We start from the raw sequence: 20746 nt of genomic DNA, 5'->3' as shown, positions 1-20746 counted from the left end.
TGTTCAATAGTACGACTGCGACTTTCTGAAAGCTTTGTGAATGCTAGCAGAGAGAGCCCACTTCATGGAGAATTGCTTCCATACGACTATTGTAAAACGGCAATCAAATGAGAGTTGGTCTTAGTTTAAACACATTTAGATTAGTAATTTGATAGTTTGTAAAATGATTTCATCAATTATTCGTGGACTTTTACTGTTTCGCTTCCTTTTATTTGTACATAAATGTGAATTTAATTGGCATTTATGTAGAAAGTAAGATAAAAGGTACCAGATTGTAATAATTTATAATATATTCATCAAATCTTTAAACTATATTGCGTATGAAAAAGAACTTGTTCGTTATATTCTATTAAATGACAATTAATATAAAACTTAAATCTAGATACAATTTTTTTTTTTTAACCAAATTGAAGTTTGGCGAGTTTTGGAAGAATTAATGTTCTTTTCTAAGCTAGCTCTTATTGAGAAAATAAATTAATTTTCTTTTTTAAGCTAGCTTTAAATGCAAAATAATGCTCTCTTTCTCTTTTTTCTGTTGTCTGCATTTGATTTCTTATTTTGACTGTATACCAACATGGTTATGTCAATAAATTGAATTATATTGAATTTTATAGAAATGTTCACCCACAAACAGTGAAATCACTGAGACAGTCAACACATACAGAGTACTCAATACATGTACTACAAGTACGTCAACCAAGCCTACATATTTAGCTACATGTTTCAAATCCTTCTACAAAGTATAGCTTACTTAGTTATCTTTCTTTGTCCTTAATTGTTACTCTGTTGTAAAAACAAAACAAAACAAACAAACAAAAACAAAGCAAAGAAACAAACATCCCAACATTGGATCGCGCACCAAATCCATCTCGAAATCTAAGAAACGTAGCTTCTAGGGCAAGCTATAGACAGCTCTAAATATTGTTATGCCACAACTACGTCTTAAAGTCCCAGAAGTTGAATCCATATGGAGTTTAATTGGCACTAGGGCACACCTCTTCTTGAATTTTGTTTAACTTAGTTTTTTGAAATATCATTAAGTATTCCCAGTATGGTTGGTGTGAGCTTTTATTTAAATTAAGTATAAGTGATTTCCTAGTCGTTTAATTTTTAGAATACATAATGTTATATGTATTTCACAATTTTATACTTGCAATAAATGTACAAGGTGTATGCCCCGTTTTCATGTTAGTTTGTCATTCAAAATTATGTTGAATTGTATCTTTTTCCAGAACAGTGGAACAGTGGCCTCTTTCTGGTATTGAAATCAAACTAGAATGCCAATTAACCTAAAATCGCGATTAATTTCTGAGGAGCATGTAATTAGATTGTTATGATAACCACAGACCATAGAGTTCATTCAATTAGTAGGTCATTTGATCGCATGTTTTTTTTTATACGAGTTCTGGGGAAGATGCTGGGAAAGATACAATTACGTTCAACAAACTGGAAATTGACACTGACCCAAATATCTTCACTTCATTTAAGCTGTGTACATAGGAGGCGATTTTTTTTCGACACGTTATACAATAAAAATCCAATTTTCATCTAAAAATCATTCAAACAATGATGACAGCATTGTGTCATTTTATTTAACTAAATTCATTTTCTATTGATTAAACATCAACAATTTGCCAATTCATTATATATATATATATATATATATATATATATATATATATATATATATATATATATATATATATATGTTTAATTAAATAATAAATATACGTACACATTGTATTAATCTGGTGCTTTTGTTTTGAACAGAAGACCTTTTCTTAAAAGTACAGTACAAACTCCGCTTTTCAGATGCAGGAGTGAATGTAATATTTTTTTCAATCATCATGATCATCTCCTAGATATAATACAAAATTGCCATTAAGTATCAATCTGTTGGATAAACGCCATTTAAGTACCGAGTATTGATGTATTAGAAAACATATTTCACCCAATACAATTTCGTCAACCTAAGGAGGGATTCTTCTCCTGTTTATCATATTTAAAAATTAATGAAATTTTCACAGATTCAAGAAGACAATATCACCAAGTGATGACATCAATTACAGTATATTTAACCGTTTCATTAAAAGATCAAGGTTGTATCAAGATCACAATCTTTTCCTTGTCATTAAGCATCAAGTGGTCTACCAGATGATAATATCAAAATGAGATAACCAGTTAAACTAAATTATAGATATTGGGTAACCCGAATTTCCTCTATTTTTCTTCATTTTTTAAGGGAATATTAGTTATTTTAACATGCTTTGTATATTTAAAATTTTATTATTTTTACATATGGTAAAGTAGTCATGTAAAGGTACAAAATGATACGAAAACCAAAAGTTTTGGCCGTTTAATGAGAGAAAAAAAAATTCTTTACTGAATTTTTACTCGAATCTGTTCTTAGAATCCTCAGCTTTCAAACGCTATAAGATTGCTATTTGTCTAGAAAATCCTATTTATTTGATATATTTTAAAACTTTAGTACATTATTATTAATTTCAGTTATTATAAAAATTTCCTTAAGCCATTAATTGTTTAAAAATGCATGCCTTTTGAATTCCTTGTTCTATAGTAATTTTGAGAAGAGAAAGGGAGATATTTTCATACTCCGCCCTTCCGCCAAAAATATAGTCCCTGCTAGATTTCAAAGTCAGTTTACCATTACTATTTCAAATTGTACAATTATGAAAATGAAAGAAAAATGTGATCTTTAAAATCCAAAACATATAAATATAAAAGACATGTAAGCAAATATACTTGAAGTATTTCATTTAGTCAGAAACCAGACAAGAATCAAAATTAATTTGGTGTGGGTAGAAGTATTTATATAACATCAAGTGCCTGCGCCAAGTTGCTTTCCCTGTTATTAAGCTGCACATTATCATTATTATTCCATGGACAATTGTTTTTATTGAAACACCTTGGCCGTATGGCATGGGATTCACTGATTCACAGTAATTACTTCCACATACGGAAAGCAATCAATCTAACAAAAAAAAAAAAAAAATACTGGGTCAGAAAGATCATAACCTCCATATACCTTCAGAAAAAGTCTTATTAATTTACTACATGTATGAAAGAGATGATAAATAAGAAGGCACACTTGAAAATGATACAGCAGTCAATGAATATTTTTGAAGACAACCAAGCACCTCAATTGTTTTAAAAATCTACAACTTTCTTTATTACAGTTGTGGTTTTTTTTCTTTTTTTTCTTTTTTTTTTTTTTTTGGTCTAAAATCGTTCACAGATGCATTCCATTAACCATGCATCCATTGCAAGAGCAACAAATAATTATAGCAATCAAATTCATGTAACATTTGCATGTATTAAGTTCGCCTATTTTTCGTTGTTTCGGAGTTTTCATCTTAATTTCTTGTTGTTTGTAGACTGACGGAGTTTATTGATGAGAAAATGCCAGAGGATGGCTTGGTTGTCACGCCCGATAAAAAGAAGAATCCGTGGGCGGAGAGCAGAAAATGTACCATTCTGTGACTGTGATAAGATGAACTGGTATAGGCAGCCATCTACTGTACTTCTACATAGTGTGTCACTGTCTTTTTTACATGTTTATAGTAAGCAACTTGTGCATTGTGTAATTAGTTCAGAGAAGTTTGTGCATTTATCTTGAATATATCTAGCAACACTTGTAAAAAATGTTTCCTTAAAACAGTCAGGGTTATCAAAAGTCAACATTCCAAATAAAAGTTTTCAACGATAACTTTATTTTACCAGCTGATTTTTTTTCATGTGATAAACTAAAATGCTTTAGGACAAACACTGTAATTGGTTAAATAACAAAACATTTATTGAATCGTTTATACGTCAGAGGAATATAAATAAATATATTATTGTTCTCCAGAGATTTAAACTCCAACAAATAAAACACAAGATTGATTCAGATCAGCTGAAGCAATAAACTTTTCAGTAGTCGGGCTTCGTACGTCACGGTATTCTTCCCAGGATGCATTGGCTCGGCTTCCAATGGCTGTTCGATTAACGCTTTTACGTCCTTTCCATACACTAAATAATAAAAATAAAATACAATAGTCCAGGGCTTTATATAAATAAGTCTACAAATTGTAGATCAAAGACGGAAAAAAAGAGTCCAAAAAAAGGCGGAACAACAGAAAAGAGGAGTGGACATGTTAAGTATATTTTATATTTGTATAAAGATTCATGGCATGATGCGATGTGTTATCTCTTTTTTAGGGAAATCTAATCTTTGTTACCTTACTGACGAATAAAACAAAAGGTCTAATGGGAATTGCATATACATGTAATTGCGGAAGTAAAAAAAAAATGTCAAACATGATACAAGGTCTTCCAATCTCTTGTTTCAGAGAAAGCAGGCCGTTTCATGTTAATGGTAATTTTTTTACTAAGGTGAAATTAACTCCGTTCTTATGAATTCTAACTTACTTTCACAACACTCCAGAAACTGGATGCACTCCTGTACGACCTGGTCTTTCATCATGATCATGTGTTTAGCCATATTCTCTATCAGAGATAGGAAACAGCGTTTGGCGTAATACCACGTGTCCGTTCCTAGCTTCTTATTGTACGGCTCCAAAGACTTGATCACGCGGGAAATTCCAAACTCATAATTACCCTTTGCGCAATACAAAGTCCTGTAGAATGAAATGAAGCCGATTTAAACCTTGTTAATTCAGATCGACTACTTGTATTTGTACTAATATTAAATTTACTTCGATGTCTTGGTGAATTAGCAAGCTAGTGCCTCTCATTGAAACTAGCGACCATATATCAAATTCTCACAGGTATTTAAATGTTTGAATACTCTGAGATGTCTATGGAGCACATACGTACCCTATCACTAAGTTGACAATACAGAGATGGTAGATTTTCTTTTCAGAATCGTCATACGACAATTGCTCCTCCTCTTTCTCAATCTTCCTCATCAGTTCTTCAGCCTAAACATTAAACATTGCTGTAACACATTCTTAAAAATAACCATGAAATCTAACATTGGAAAATAAATTGCTTCATGCGGAAAAGAAAACCCACACTCCGTTCAAATAAACAGCAAATGCCATCTTGTATTCAAATTAAAAAGGAACATTTCATACTCTCTGCATGCATGTGAGTTTTAGGGTGATCGTTTATTGCAGTCCGCCTATTTGACATTTATTTTTCAGTACCTTCGGCGGTGATAGACATATCCACACTTGTACTGATGATTTTCAGACCAGAATAAAGCGGAACTGATTACACAGAAATAAAGAGAATTTCTTTTTTGTCGTCACGATAATGTGAAAGATGTTGATGGTACAAAAAAGTTCTTGTCCTGACTCATATTTAAACCAAAGCAAATGCAAGTCTTAATAGAATAACGTTATTTCTAAATATAAATCACTCTCCTTTTAAAAAAAAAAAGGAGCAGAAAGAGGACCTAGTAAAAATCAAGCCAGAAGTTCAATGCTTACACGTTCCTTTTGTAAAACAGGGATGTACATGAATATATCTACAACAAATCTACATGTATATGTTCATTTTTTTTAACTGAGATTGGCAGCGAGTTTATGCACTATAATTATATGTATGACTACATATTAAATAGAAATTTGGTCTACATGTTTACAGACCTCCTCATTCTGGCTGGTCATGATGTAGGACACACAGAGATTGGCTAGGACGATAGCACTAACGCTCAATATCTGAAAGTAAACAAGGCACATTATATGTCAAAATATCATCAAAACTAGTGATGACAATTAAAAAATAATTTATTGTTCAATAAGCATAAAAAAATCGGTATAATATCAAAGAACCCCGTTTTAAATTTAAAATATTGACTCAATATATTGCTTCATTTAGGTGCCAAATTTAAAATAGCATGATTAACCATATCCCTATTCCATTAATCTGACTTCAAAATGGAAAACTAGATTTTCGTCTTATTTCACCAAACCCGGCGTTTTCATAGTTTAGAAGGCATTTTTTGGAATTTGTTTATAACATGGTGCATTTTGACGTAACTTACATTATCATAATTCTTTTTGACGATGGGTTCATAAAATCCCGCCGCTTCTTTGTATTTATTCTCCTGCATGAACAACACATGCGCCACATTCAACTTCCAGACATCGTGCTCATTACAGAATTCCACAGACTTCCGGAATATTTTCTCCAAGTGAGGGTAATTTTCCATGTCCCAGTATATTTTGGCCTGTTGCATCAAAACTGGTATGTACCTGGATAATGGAATTGATGAATAAACAAAAAAAATCCCTCCAGACGGAATACACATACCTCCATATAGATTTGTTGACGGGGGGGGGGGGGTCATAATACATGATTGTTAAAACCCAAGACAGCAGAAAATCTTTAAATTAAAACTACAAAGGTTTGGTGGATTTTTTTTGGATTTTGTTTTTGGATTTTTTTTCCGCAAATTTTATTTTTTTTATTCTTTTTTTTTTAAACATTGTTCTCAAAAATTGTGCAAGACCATAATACTGTGATACATGTAATCACTGTACTTCTGTGAACTCCGATACAAAATTGTTTATGACAAGATGGATTTCAAGACCATCACTAAGCATTAATCTTTCCTATGTCAAGACCATGACTATCAGTCTTGCCTATGCCAAGACCATTACTCGTGGAGTTTTTGATGTCAAATGCGTTTGAAAACTTACAGATGATTGGTATCCAAACCGTATTTTTGTAACCGAAAAAAATAAATAAACTTCTGACAATAAGTTTGCTCATAATTTGCAATCTTTATATGCCTACCATGGTTTCTTAATTTGGTTAAAAATACGATGATATCACTTCGTGAGCCAAGTTGTCAGACATACAATATGATAAAATACAGAGATGCCATACTGAGTTTACGAGAATTATGAGGATTAAAAAGTTCAAATAATTAAATAAGACTTTTTTCTTTAATGATATTATATGTATTTTCAAAACCTGCTACTCGTTATGGTTTTTGAATTGCTTTGAACTCTCAAAAATCTGTATAACAGTCTTTCTTTACTAAAATCAATATAAAGTCATAAAGGATGGCGTGGATCAATCTTGATCATTTTCATATTAACTTGTTTCATGACTGGAGTTTTCCCTAATTACTTCGTTTACAAGATATGCCATAACCTTGAGAATATTGAAAAGGTCTTTGCATGATATTCTTAATGAAGGCGTCATATCGGCGTCCGTTTTCACTTAACGTGTCAACCTGCTTCATCAATATGAAGTTAATAGCTACAGGTCTGAGTAACAGTTAATACGGGATCTGTTTTAACTTCGTTTAACTATAGGAAGTCAAAGAATATCTTGCTCTTAAGCCGTTGGTTTTTGTTGCGATTAAAATTTTGAGTAGCATTCATCTTTCACATTCAGCATCATAAGCAAAATTCTACCGATTACAAAAGGGTAAAAAGAAAAAAAGCAGTTAGCTTTACTATACATATAAATTATGTTACATCAAAGAAAGATTCTTGTAACATAGCTACAAAAGACTTTTTTTTCGAGAGAGAAAAATTACTTGCTAGGAATTGGGGGGGGGGGGGGGGGGGCAAATCAAGGCAACAAAGGATAGCATTCCCCTTCTACAATGTTAAGAGGACTTGCTCGGACTTCAGGACATTCAACGGTATGATAAAATGTAAAGATCTATTATAGATGCTCAAAACGAAATGGGATTTTTTCCCTCTGCCAAATTGAGATCGTAAAAACTCATTCCCCATCCAATTTTGAGTATAATAGTTTGTTAAGTTTTTCATTTATATTTCATAAAGTAGGTAATGTATATAATAAAATACTTTCCATGATTTATTGCTTCAATGCTACATACAGTTAATTTCCCAGATGACTTGTATATTTCTATTAAAAAATGGAAATATTTGAGCTGAAATCGTGTTCTCTTGAACACACTGGAATAAGGAATTGGACAGGGTCCAATGTAGTTAAGTAAATCAATACTAATTCTACATGCATCTTTCTGCTGTCACAGTTGCTGGATTATTGATAACACAAACCAGTGAGCAGAAGGCTCTTAGTATCAGCGTGATTAGCCACAAAAGAGGGGACGGATAAACACACGTCAGCTGACGGGAAACTTTCATCACAGGATTAGGACATGGGGACAGATAAACAGAGACACGTCACTCCACGGAAATTATCACCCCTGGATCTCCGTCACTTGTAGTGGGAGGAACACAACAATTCAGGATTGGCTTCTTATCTATAAATTTGCTGCCCATAACAAATTAAAGTACAATGCCATCTTATTTTTTCCAGCATAATTGGATTTTTCCACTTTATGTTAGGTACAAACAATTAGAGTTCAGTCATCAATTCTCCTTTGGACTCACGATAGACAGAGGAAAATAAGACATGCAACCTCTTCCCGTGCATACGATCTTCTTAAAATGCTTAAGGTGCACTTTTACAAACAAGAGGCCCATGGGCCACAATGGTCTCCTGAGTAACTTTAGCCTTGCTTTTTTAAAGATTTTTCTGCTTAATATTTCCATGAAAAATTGTGACCCCATATAATGGCCCATCCTAATTCTAAGGGATCTCTGAATCCACAAAACATGGGAGTGCTTCAATATCAATATGACTAACACTGACTTGTAGTTATGGAAAAGGAAATTCTTATCCTGTATACATGCATGACCTAATACTAGTATTTGACCTCGATTTTAGCAAACTCAAACTGTGGGTCCATTATTTGGGAAAAAAATGAACCCACACAGCTTCAAAATGTTTGCAAATTAATGGGTTCTATTTAGTTCTTCAGAAGATTTTTGAAATTTTTTGGTTACCTGAGTTACTCAGGGGACCTAATTGCTATCTGTTTTAGTCCATTATCCTGCAATGTGTGTCATTTGTCAGTCATAAACTTTTGAACATTTTCAGCTTCTTTCTCTTGAACAGAACCACTGAAATAATTTCAACCAATTTTGACATATAGCATCTATGGGTGAAGGGGAGTAACAATTGTAAAAATTCATGGCCCCTACCCCCCAGGGGCCTGAAGGGTGGGGCTAAAACCATCAAAATTTATGCTATCTTTAAAATCTTCTTCTTTACTCAGTTAAACTGTTGGCATGATAGTGATAAGCATTAGTTCTCTTCCAAAGTCATGAAATTCATGGCCCCAGGATCAGAATTTCTGGAGTTAGGGTGGAGCTCTATTGATCTTATAGTGAAAATGCAAAAATTCTTTAAAAAGCTTCTTCCCTCCCTTTGTACAGGATATCTAGCAGATAGACTAAGTGCATGGTTATGATTAGCAAAGGTTTCTCTTCCAAAATTGTGAAATTCAAAGCCCCTGGGTCAGGGTTTCTGGTGTAAGGGTTGGGCTCTATTGATTGCATAGTAAAAATGCATTATTTCATTGAAAATATTCATCTCTGTGTCTGGGTATTTAGCAAACAAACTAAGTGCATGGTTATGACGAGCAAAGATAATTCTTCCAAATTTGTGAACTTCATAGCCCCTGGTTAGGGTGTTTTGGTGTTAAGACGGGGCTCTATTGTTTATAAAGTAAAGATACATTATTTCCTTGAAAAAAATTCTTCTCTGTCCTTGCGTATTTAGCAGATAAATTAAGTGAATGGTAATGATGAGCAAGGGTTCTTTTTCCAAAAGTGTGAAATTCATGGTGCCTGGGCCAGAGGTTCTGGTGTTAGGATGGGGCTCTATAATAGATAATATAGTGAAAATGCATAAATTCTTTAATAGTCTTTTCTGCTCCTGGGTATTCAGCAGACAAATTAAGTGCATGGTTATGATGAGCAAGGGTTCTTCTATGATGAGCAAGGGTTCTACTTTCAAGGTAGAAATTCTTTTAAAGTGACCCCACACTATTTTTGCCTTTTCTTAATTTATCTCCCCTTGAAAGGAGACTTGGTCCTTCATTTGAACAATTTAGAATTCCCTTTACTCAAGGGCTTTCAAAAAAAAAAATTGGCCCAGTGGTTCTCAAGAAGAAGTTGAAAATTTGAAAGTTATCAGATACATGTAGATGGATAGACAGACAAATGGGCAGATGGATGTCAGACAATGGGTGATCAAAAGAGCTCACTTGGGCTTCCAGCTCAAATGAGTTAAAAATACTTTGTGTGAAGACAATGCCCTTTTTACTATCTTTGATGTTTATACATAATAAGTAAATGTCTGTCATCAAATGATTTTATATAAATTCTTGGTAAACTAAACATTTAGCATTGTTTTTCAGTAGCTTTACATCCTATGTCTTGGACTTAAATTTCATTTAATTATTGATATTTTTAGTTATTTCTTTTTTTTTTTTTTTGTAACATTGGTTACTTTGGTAGATTCAATTAAATCATATAAAAGTCCTTATAACCATACACTTCAGAAATAATGACAATACATGAAGATCAGAAATGTACATAAATGGAAAATTGCATGGGACAGTGAACAGTTGTTAGACCTAAAATTCAATTTAGTCAACACTTCCCTCCCCAAATTGCCAGTCTGCAAACATGAAACTTTTAAGTTATCTTTTTCTAATATCAGGACATTTTCTTCCAGAGCTTATTATGATTTCATTTTAAATGTGTATTTCATTACAAAACATCTACAAGCATACTTTCATTCTCCACATCCTCATTAAATATATCACCCTAAGTACCTACAGAAAATAAGACACTAACCTTTCCAGAGCCTCGTCATATTCGTTGACTGCTCTCTTGACAGCCTCATCATCATGGTTTTGTCGAGCCTCCTGGACCTAAATGTGAATAACCACTCACTTCACAATCAAACATTTGTTAATTACAACATAGCAAGATAATCAGTATTAAAAAAATCTTGGAATGAATGCAATGTACCTGTTTTCTTGATTTAAAAAAAAAAAAAAAGGATAATTTGCCTTCAAAACTCAACTCAAAACAAAGTTACATTTCTTCAGTTATTATGGTTTAATTATCAAACAATTAAAACTGATTTTTAAAAACTTTATACCTATAGTAACAGCTAAATCTGTATCTTGTTTACCTATTTATGTGTTATTTATGTGATTAAACAAAATCCTCATATGAAAACCAATATTAATCTGAGAAACCTCCGAGTTGCACAATATATCAAGTAAAAAAAATCTTGTGTTAATTCGTCATACTTCTGTGACTCAATTGTGACCATGTGTGCTTCAACAGTCAATGATTCAGGTGACAATGTTGTGAAATGTAAACTCCAGGAAATTTCTATTGTTCAACAATCCTTTTTGATATTTACTTTTTTTGTTGTTGAAATATTTGAATTCAATCTTACAATCATGGTATAGATCACAAAGCTTCTGTTATTAGCTTAGAGTGTGCTTGTGTAAGTTCATTAATTTATGTAGACACTTTCACTGCAAATTCATTTTGTGCCTTAAAAATGGTAACTCATCACAGATTTCAATCACTTGTCATTACATCTTGAGATTAAAGCTTGTCTTACTCCTGCCATATATTAGAAAATATTATCTATATTTTCAAATCTTTTGCTAGCAAATCATTTTTTTCACACATTCCTACAGAGAAATAATGAATGCAGTTGTTGTGCTTCACGGCAGTATGGCTTTACCTCCCAGAGTTGTCCTAAATTTGACTGAACCTATCAAAATAGTCCTCTCTGTCAATACTTAGGGCTACTCAAAAGTACTTTTAATTCCTTATATAGCACTTTCACTTTTGATTTGCTTAGATTCAAAAGACGCAAGGAGGGATTTGATCATGCTGCAGCTGTGATTGAAATCACATGACGCCAAGACATAGGTGTTTCACGCATCACATATTATCAAAAGAAAACAAGTGATTGAATGAACAGTGGACGGTCGTAAAACACCCTGCTCATAAGTGTGTACACATAACTTTATTTTTTGAAAAACACTTTCCAAACAAACATGATAAATCCCTGGCCTTTGCATTAAGAAAACTTGGTGCTCTTTATTTCCTTTTAATTAAGAGTGAAAAATACCTTATATGTAAAAATTAAATTTTGATATCAAACCAGTAGATCAATTTACAGAGATAAAAATTCTATATATACTTTCTGAGTGTAGACTGTGAGATGAGATTGAGTATGAGTACCTGTTTAGTGAGTTTACTGAGTGTCTCGGTCTGATTCTTGGCCATCTCTTCCAGTTTCCTGTAGGCCTCTTCTTTAGAGGTTTGACTGGTAATCACAGCCTCCAGAAAGTCATACAGGTACTGCATGGAAAGGTATGAAAAACAGATTAAAGCAAAGTCATACAGGTACTGGAACACAAGGGATGAAAAACAGATTAAAGCAAAGTATCAGACTTATTTACTGCTATGGCACCAATAAACATTCCTGTCAGCTTGTAAAACTGACTATGTTAAATAAATTTTTAACATCAGATCTTATTTACAAGTATTAAAAAATAAGCCTATGTTTGTGCTTACTTACTGGAGTCAGAAATTTAAACGTCAGGTGAGAATTTTCAGCAAGTACATCTGCAGCCAAGTCAAAATACTGAAAACATAAATGGAAGGAAAATGCAGAAATGTTTAAAAATCTTTAATATTTATATCAAATTAAAAAAAATTGTATCCATTTAACATTTATCTGGAATTCTTTTTTGTCTAGTTCTTATTCAATGACATAGCATGTACAGAATACTTCTGTTATGCAAAACTTTCCAAAACAACTTGATGTGTCAGTTCCATAATAGATTTCATCACACATTATGATTTAAAACTTGCTTACCTCGTATTTAACATAGAGTAGCAACAGGTTGCCAAATGTCTCCGGGGGGAACGGATTCTGCTGGAGAAGGAACTGCAGTTTCTCAAATCCCTGGGTGGGGTGCTGTTCCATATTCATCAGAGCCTGGTTATGGAGGGTGACAGCATCCAGTTCCTCCTCAGCCCTGGGGGGCATGTCTGTCAGAGCCTCGCAGGCAGCATCAACTGAAAACAAAACATAAACCTGACTCAGTGACATATAAGAAAGAAATTAACGATGCTATAATACTTGAAACTCCAACAAATACAGTCACAGATATTTATTATTCTTCCAGCTTAAAACTTTTGGATATTCAATTCAATTAAAGTAATTTCATATTTTCAGGCTAATATTTTATATGCAATAAATGTATCAAAGAAATTAGATTTATTTTGGTTACTGTGGTAAATGACAGAGGTTACAGTTTTATTAAAACTACATTCTAAGACTTAAAACACAAACATACTTTTGCTGATTTTTTTAATTACTACTTTAGTCTAGCTAAAATAGTAGTATGATTATAAAAAATAATTTTTATTGCTTGCAATCTTACAATAAAATGAAGATAAAGACTTGTATACAATGTTGTATGAAGATGTTTGGATAATTGATATTCTGTCAGAGACAATATGGGAAGTAAATATCAAAATACAAGCAACTCTTAAGTCCCACAATGCCCTCCTCACACGACAGATTGTAGGTGTCAAGTACGCAACAGGTAGATCAGCTCCACTTCACACAATATTTTGCCAAATATTCTTCTTAAAAACTTCTCATAGAGATTTTTATCAAGTCAAAAATACAAAATTTAAATATTCACCATCAAGCAAAAAAATTTAAAAGGGACTCCAAATCAAGAGCAATTCATCCCATAAGTAGTCATTAATATTAAGTGATGTCTCTAGCAATGTATAATCTGAATGTACACATCTAAAACAGCTGATTGCTTGAAGTATTAGAACAGCCAAAGACTTCACTGAACTAAGGTCTGTTACTCAACTTACAATCAGTGGAACCATAATCTGTAATCCAGATTACTAGGTCATTAACTACATGCAAACACCAAAATTTAAATAATATAAATATTCTATTAATCTGTGTTATGTACGTTTATAACTGAATTTTAAAACTACACCCTTGACCCATCTATATAAGCAAGACACAAAATGTAATAGCACACTATTGTTATAAACTCAATAGTACATCAAGATTAAATGGTAGGAAAAGCTTGAGACCAAAAAATCATTTTCTGTTGAAATAGGCCAAAGTTTGTATCAGATACCAGTAAATATAATATAAAGAAGTTAATTCTAAAAAAAAAACTTACAGTTTTTGAGTTGGTATTCGATGGCCGCCTTGAGATTGAATGCCTCCACCAGAGCTGTCTCATGCAGGGTCAGGGTGTTACCCACACTCCGGACATCTATCCCCTCAGTGGTCATTCCCACACTCAGCTCTACAAAATCATTCAAAGTCTAGCAAGCCCTGGTCTCTAGATATTTATCTTGTTACTTAAACACACACAAATGCATAGAGAGAGACATGAAGTACAGATGTTTTAATTTGTTCCCTACTTAGAAATGTTTCCCTATAAAAAGATGGAATAACATTGTATCAAACTTAGAAAATTCCTCAGAACAATTCCACTTTTTATCAATCAAAGGTATGTAATAGAAGAGTGTATCATCATTAAGCAAATATGGAGTCGCTAACCAGGGTGTTCTCTAATGCCTCTCTCTATGATGTCAGCAATGTGCTTCAGGGCGGGGGCATACTGCTTCATCTGGTAGTGACACAGAGCAATATTGTAGGACAGCTGGGGCTGGTATCCTAGAATCTGCATGGCTGTGGTAAACTTCTGACAAGCTTCCTCATACATCTTATCCTAATCATACAAAATATCATCCTATTATCTTAAAAATGCAAAATTATTGAAACTGGAAAAAAAAATCACTTCTGGTATTTATCTTTTTAAGAGCAAAGGATGTAATATTCCTTATCTCATTCCAGAGTCTTTTTTATATAATTATTAATAAAAATAGGACTTCAAGGACCTTTGTACACTAAAGCAAAAATTTTTGAACATTAAGAAAATTATATTGTATAAAGATAGAAATACTGAGCAGTCAGATTTATTTCATTTGCAGCATAGGGTACATAGCATTTATCCCCAGGAAAAATGTTCAAAGACTGTTGTTTACTCAAATAGGGAAAATAGATGCAAATAAAGAGTTTGATTAATTTCTCTTGGCCTATTAAAATGTTATGAATGCTTGAATTGAATTACAAAGTGAGTAATACATGTAAACTGAAGATTTCAATTCATTTTATTTTAGATCTAGAGCAAGATTACTTTTTCTGCATGCACAAAAATAGCTCAGAATCAGAACTCTCAAGTTTGCAATGTATAGAGGGTTCTTAATTCTTATGCAACAGAAAACAAGGGAGTTCTAGATTTGAGAACTTGTGTCCAACCAATATACATCTAAATGCTACTACATCATTAAAAAAAATACATAAATGAACTAGGTTATTCTTGCAAGCACTGACTTTCCCCAATTTTTTTTTCCCAGAGGATAAGATAGGGGGAAAAATGCACAGATCAAAAGTATGTTTTTCCTTTGCAGGGATTACCTTATATAGAAGGCAGCCAAGGTTGATCTCTGTATCAGGATCATCTGATGGACACTGTTCTACTAAACTCTGTCAACGAACGAATCAACTTTGTTATAAAATCAAAGACGTATTTCACAGGAAGCATACAATACTATAACATTATATATTGATATAAGATAAGGGATAGTCTTTTGCTGCTGATCTTTTGAAAATCAATTGGCTCTGATTAAGTCAAGCAAAAATTACCAACCTTAGCTCCTGGTAAATCCTCCTCTCCAAATTTGATGGCAGCTTGTAATTTGGTTATCTAGAGAATTAAGTAAAATCTTTTAAAATTTCATCATCAATTAAATTTTTTATCAAGTCACTTTGTATAAATACAATTTCCCAAATAAAATTCCAGCTAATGTCATGCTGAAAAAAAATTATTTTGTAAGAGCACATTAGGAACTCAAATAGACTTAACATGATTAATAATGCAATTAAAAAGATATTTGTAAATACATGTATATAGGACGGTTAAATACAAGGTCATCTATATGAACTATATTATGTGATTTTTGCATGTTTTTATTTTCAATGCATGCACAGCCTTTACTAACTGACTAATAGAAATACTTCTGATGAAGACTGACAAGTATTTATTGTAATATATAGAAATCAACTTGATTGCTGTGATCACAAATTCCTCAGATGTATTTTTATACTTCAAAGACTCTAACATTTACTTTGGTATAAAGATCTACACCATGAAGTAGCAGCATGCTATTTTTTATGATTTCACTTTGTCTTACAATTATCATAATGTGTAATAATTAATCTATTAGAATGAAAGTTTAAGAAACCAATGATGGATAAACATATAACAAAGTGAATAAAACATAACAACCATAATTATTAAAAACAGGTTTTCTTCCAACTTACAATACTATAAAACTTTGATTCTATACTTACAGGATCTCTCTTTTTAATTTTACTAAGAAACTTCAAAATTATTCCAAAATATCAAATCGAGCCATGTAACAAAACTTACAGTCAAAAAATGAGAGTAAAAGTAAGTTACTTGATTTTAAGAAATAAAAACATGTTTTATATTCCAGGCTATGTTTAGTGCAAAAATATCACAAGAGGAAGAAAAATCACCACCATATTTTGATTAAGTGGATTGTCAATCATTTATAACTTTGGTAATGTGGAATATGAAATAACTTATACTTACCATACCTTTAATAGATTATTTTTGTGAATGTACAATCTTTATACCATATTGTGGTACATTGGATATCAATCTTACTAAATGACTTTGGTATTTAGTTTACTGGTCGTTCCAGACATTGGTTCTAAGCATTATTTATGTTACTAGACATTGGTTCTAAGCATTATTTACCTTACCAGACCTTATTTCTTAACCTTATTTATCTTACCTGACTTTGGTACTGAGGATTATCAATCTGACAGGCTACTTTCATAGCCTCTGTATACAGACAGGCTTTGTACAAGGCTTGAGCATAGTACAGTTTGTAATCCTCGATTTCTGGATGCATCATACTCAGTCCTTCATAGCAGTCAGCAGCATTGACAAAATCTTGCATTTGAAAGTAGCAGTAACCAAGAAGTGACAAGGCAGCTCTGGACTAAAATCAAAGAATCAGATACCATATTAGTGCAATATTTACTTGGTTAATTTCTCCATAAAAGGTGAGGCATCTTGTAATAAATATTAAGGTTTTTTACTGTCATTATTATAAAGATTATCAGGTGTTAAAAGTTTTTCACTCTGCTTCACGATAAATGTCTCCTTCAGTGATTGAGAAGGGCTTGCAACATGCACCATAGTCACACTGAAGTGAAAAATGGCACATTAAATCAATCATTGGCAGTGCCAACATACACATTTAATTTTTAGTGATGTTTGTAAGAAATATTATTTTGCGTACAACTTTCTTATTTTAATTTCATTTTAAATGCAGTCATTGTAATAAGGCAAATCTTACTGGTCAAAACTTGTCAAAAACTGCTTCATGTTATATAAAGTACTAATAATAGGACTACGAGGGTACATTACCTCACTCATTTACAATGCTCAATCCAAATTTTTGAGCAGACGCTATTTATCAAAAAATATATGGGTATAACATATTGTATGCAGGTTCCTTTAAACGTGCTGCACTGCATATGTAAAAAAAATTAGATTTAGTTAATAAAATATGTATTTCTTTGTCATTTTGTAATTTCTTAAATGGCCCTTCAAAATATATAGATGGCCCATTCATTTTCAAAATGGCCCATTAAAAATTTTGACAGTTGCACCATAGTCCCATTGACCTTCATTGCCTTCCCAATCACTGCTTCTAGTGAAAGATTTTTAAATTGAAGAAGTATATCAATTTCAATATGAAAACATGTAAGGCCTTATCGCCATTATCTCATCACCCAAAGTCAATAAATTGGTGCAATTCAAGATATTTTTTCTCTAAAAATCGACTTTTGATTATTCATCTGCTAATAACATTTTCGGATAGATCAACATATCAAGTTTGTATTCCCAAAGATTTTTCAAGTTAAGTTCATTGGTTAAGAAATTACGTCAATTTGAAATAAAGGTGTATTGTTGATCATTATTTGCTGAGAAACAAGCGTTACGTATCATATTATAGTTTTCCTTTAAGATTTTAGGATGAAATAATATAGATTGTAATAAATCCTCAATGTCAAAAGCAAATCAGTCTACTTACTTTCGTGATAAGACAAAAAGGGTCAACTGTCATAATGTATTTTATGAATTAATGCAGTCAAATTGTCGTATTATATTTTTTTTCTTCAAATGAATTTGACATATCTCTAAAATTTTATATTTCAAATATGCCTCAAGAAAAATCAAAACTGCCCAGCGCAAATGGGGGTTCTGAATGAATAGAGGATCCATTTATAGAAATGTTAAATAAAATGTTGTTCATGAATTGTGATCTTTTTCTTATTTACACTTTCAAATGCAACAACGTCCGTATGTAACGAATGTTTCATAAGAAGTAATATTTACTGTTTTTAGGATTAATTCCAACAAAATGGACCAATTCATGAGATGTAATTTCTGCTCTACTTGTGCCATGGTATTGAAAATGTCAAAAGAAATCATAATTTGAACTGCATCATCTATATCATCGTGTTATATTTTCCTTGAACTGTACTATATGTACAAACGGATAAGAGATATATGTAAAATTGTCTGTATAGACGTCTTAACAGAACCTAAAATAATGTAAATAACAATTTTTCTGACGACTTTTAGCTTGAAATCATATAACCATCAATGGAAACTTCCTTCGTGTTTCTGCTTGGGTCAAAGCCATAGTTCAACTAAAATAAAATGCTGAAACGTACGTTACTTAACATAAAATGCGAGTTTAACAGTATCAAAATTATAAGAGAGAAACAAAAAAACCCTGATGTCGATTCAGAATAGAAACTCAAGCCTTTGTTTAATCAATATCATATGATTCAATCTAAAAATGTCTTTCAAAATAATTTCAATTAATGTTTTTCTTCAGAATTAACGTGTGTGTTCAATAATGCGTCTCTAGAATCAGTTTATATTAAAATTTATGCAACTTAAGCTTAAAATGATACAAATCAATCAATAAAGTTTACATTCGAACAATTAGTCATGAAAGAAATTCTGTAAATATTGTTGCTATTTTGATATATGATTTGTTAAAAATTTTGTAACATTCGTTACCTTCGGTAACGAACGTTTCAACACCTTTCAAGACTAACAGAGGACATTCAGGTGTAGATTGATACTGGTTGCGTAGTTGTTGTCGGTCGTTATATAAATATTAACAGTTACATTCTAATTCATTACATTTGATTCATTGTTATTGCATTCTAGAAAACAAACTCACCAACACTGTCTAGACTTTAGAAAAAAATCATAAAAAAGGCAGTACCGTACTCCGGATGTCAAAATTTGAATACTGGCGCAAAATATTTGACTACGTATATGTGCAGAAGATGTTTGAACTCATAAATCATTCTTTTTTAAGAGGTTTGGTAACGAATGTTTCGGTAACGGTTGTTTCATTTAATCATTTTCTCTTAAATAGTAAGCTAACAATAAGACATTGTTAAATCATGTTTGGAGCATGGAATACAGTTGTTGGATAGAAGAAAAAGTATCACATGTTTAACTATGATATCATTCTATTTCATCTATTAAACTAATACAACGAATGTTTCATGCCTATCCATACGCATGTAAAATAGGAAGATAGAATGTAATTTCAAAGTATTGGTAACATATACAAGGCTTTGTAACATTTTTTTTTAATTTTCAAGAAGTTTCCTTCAAAATAAAACGTATTCCAATCTTACAGGCATACAATACCTAATACTCATACTATATTTAATGTCACGGTCCGTTTTTATTTTGTTTCTGGCGACATGGGGATATCAGATCAAAGTTTGGTAATATATTTGTGATTATGCTCAATAATTTATTAAAAGCATTTTACAAATAAATGTTTTGAAGATATATGCTATCTAATTTAAGATTCAACTGTTATTTGTACAAAAAATAGCCATTTAAGTGTAATTATTCGATGTTGGCGACAGTAACGTACGTTTCAAAAAATCACTATATGCCAAATAAAATATCTCAATATGATTTGTTCACTTCATTTTTGTATTTTTGCCTTAAAGGTTACATATTCATGCATTCATTCAAAAAGTATTTTCTTTGACATTTCATTATTTTTTTACGCTTAACCCCCAGCGACATCATTTGCACCATTTTATTGAGCTTGAGTGTCATATTAATTATTTCTTACCTTTGTGTGTCCCTGGACTTGACTACTAAGAAGTTGAACTGCATCATTATATCGCTGGTCTTTTATCTAAATGTTGAACAGAGTGAAAAAAAAAATGAAAAAAAAAATACTTGTCGGGGAAATCATAGATTTAAAAGAAGGAAAAGTTACTAGATTACTTACCAAAGAATATATTGTCGATGTATATTCTCCCTCTTTTAGTTGTAAATGCGTCATTTTAATCGTCAAAAATCAGATGAACATCTAGCAGTTGCTAGCAACGAAATGTCAAGGAATTTCGTCTCTATCTAAAAGGATTTTGACGATGTTCATTTATCTTCTGTTGTAGCAAACGTTTGCTTGATTAGACATTCGGCGTCAAAGTTCTCTATTCTTACCATACGGATGAGCCGTAAAATCCCGATGAATTCGAAAAGTGGTGAGATCTCCACTACGTTTAAATACAATACAATTTAAATAAGAGATTTCAAGAAAATTTTTCACCTTGACGAGCACATTGCGATAGGGTTTTTTTTTTGTTCTCGACAGGGTATGGTGAGTTATGTCATCAGTGTTTTTAATTT

General features: G+C 32.0%; 1 protein-coding gene across 1 annotated transcript; it reads right to left on the bottom strand.

The window, feature by feature from the left end:
- Window positions 1-3792: 3792 nt before the first annotated feature.
- LOC133174856 (intraflagellar transport protein 70A-like) lies at window positions 3793-20468 on the bottom strand. Its single transcript, XM_061309961.1, has 16 exons — window positions 20346-20468; window positions 20184-20249; window positions 16782-16991; window positions 15608-15664; window positions 15376-15444; window positions 14455-14626; window positions 14069-14197; window positions 12724-12926; window positions 12424-12489; window positions 12084-12203; window positions 10665-10741; window positions 6011-6221; window positions 5613-5684; window positions 4837-4940; window positions 4429-4637; window positions 3793-4029 (listed from the first exon to the last, which is right to left on the bottom strand). Exons 1-16 carry the CDS (start codon window positions 20397-20399, stop codon window positions 3905-3907), a joined length of 1944 nt encoding a protein of 647 aa, XP_061165945.1. The 5' UTR covers window positions 20400-20468; the 3' UTR covers window positions 3793-3904.
- Window positions 20469-20746: the final 278 nt, after the last annotated feature.

Source organism: Saccostrea echinata, unplaced genomic scaffold (genome assembly GCF_033153115.1).
Source record: "Saccostrea echinata isolate AGI-Se365-2 ecotype Australia unplaced genomic scaffold, CSIRO_AGI_Sech_v1 ptg000060l, whole genome shotgun sequence".
NCBI classification, from domain to species: domain Eukaryota; kingdom Metazoa; phylum Mollusca; class Bivalvia; order Ostreida; family Ostreidae; genus Saccostrea; species Saccostrea echinata.
Note: the sequence above shows the minus strand (reverse complement) of the source record. Positions and strands in the feature narration are given on the sequence as shown.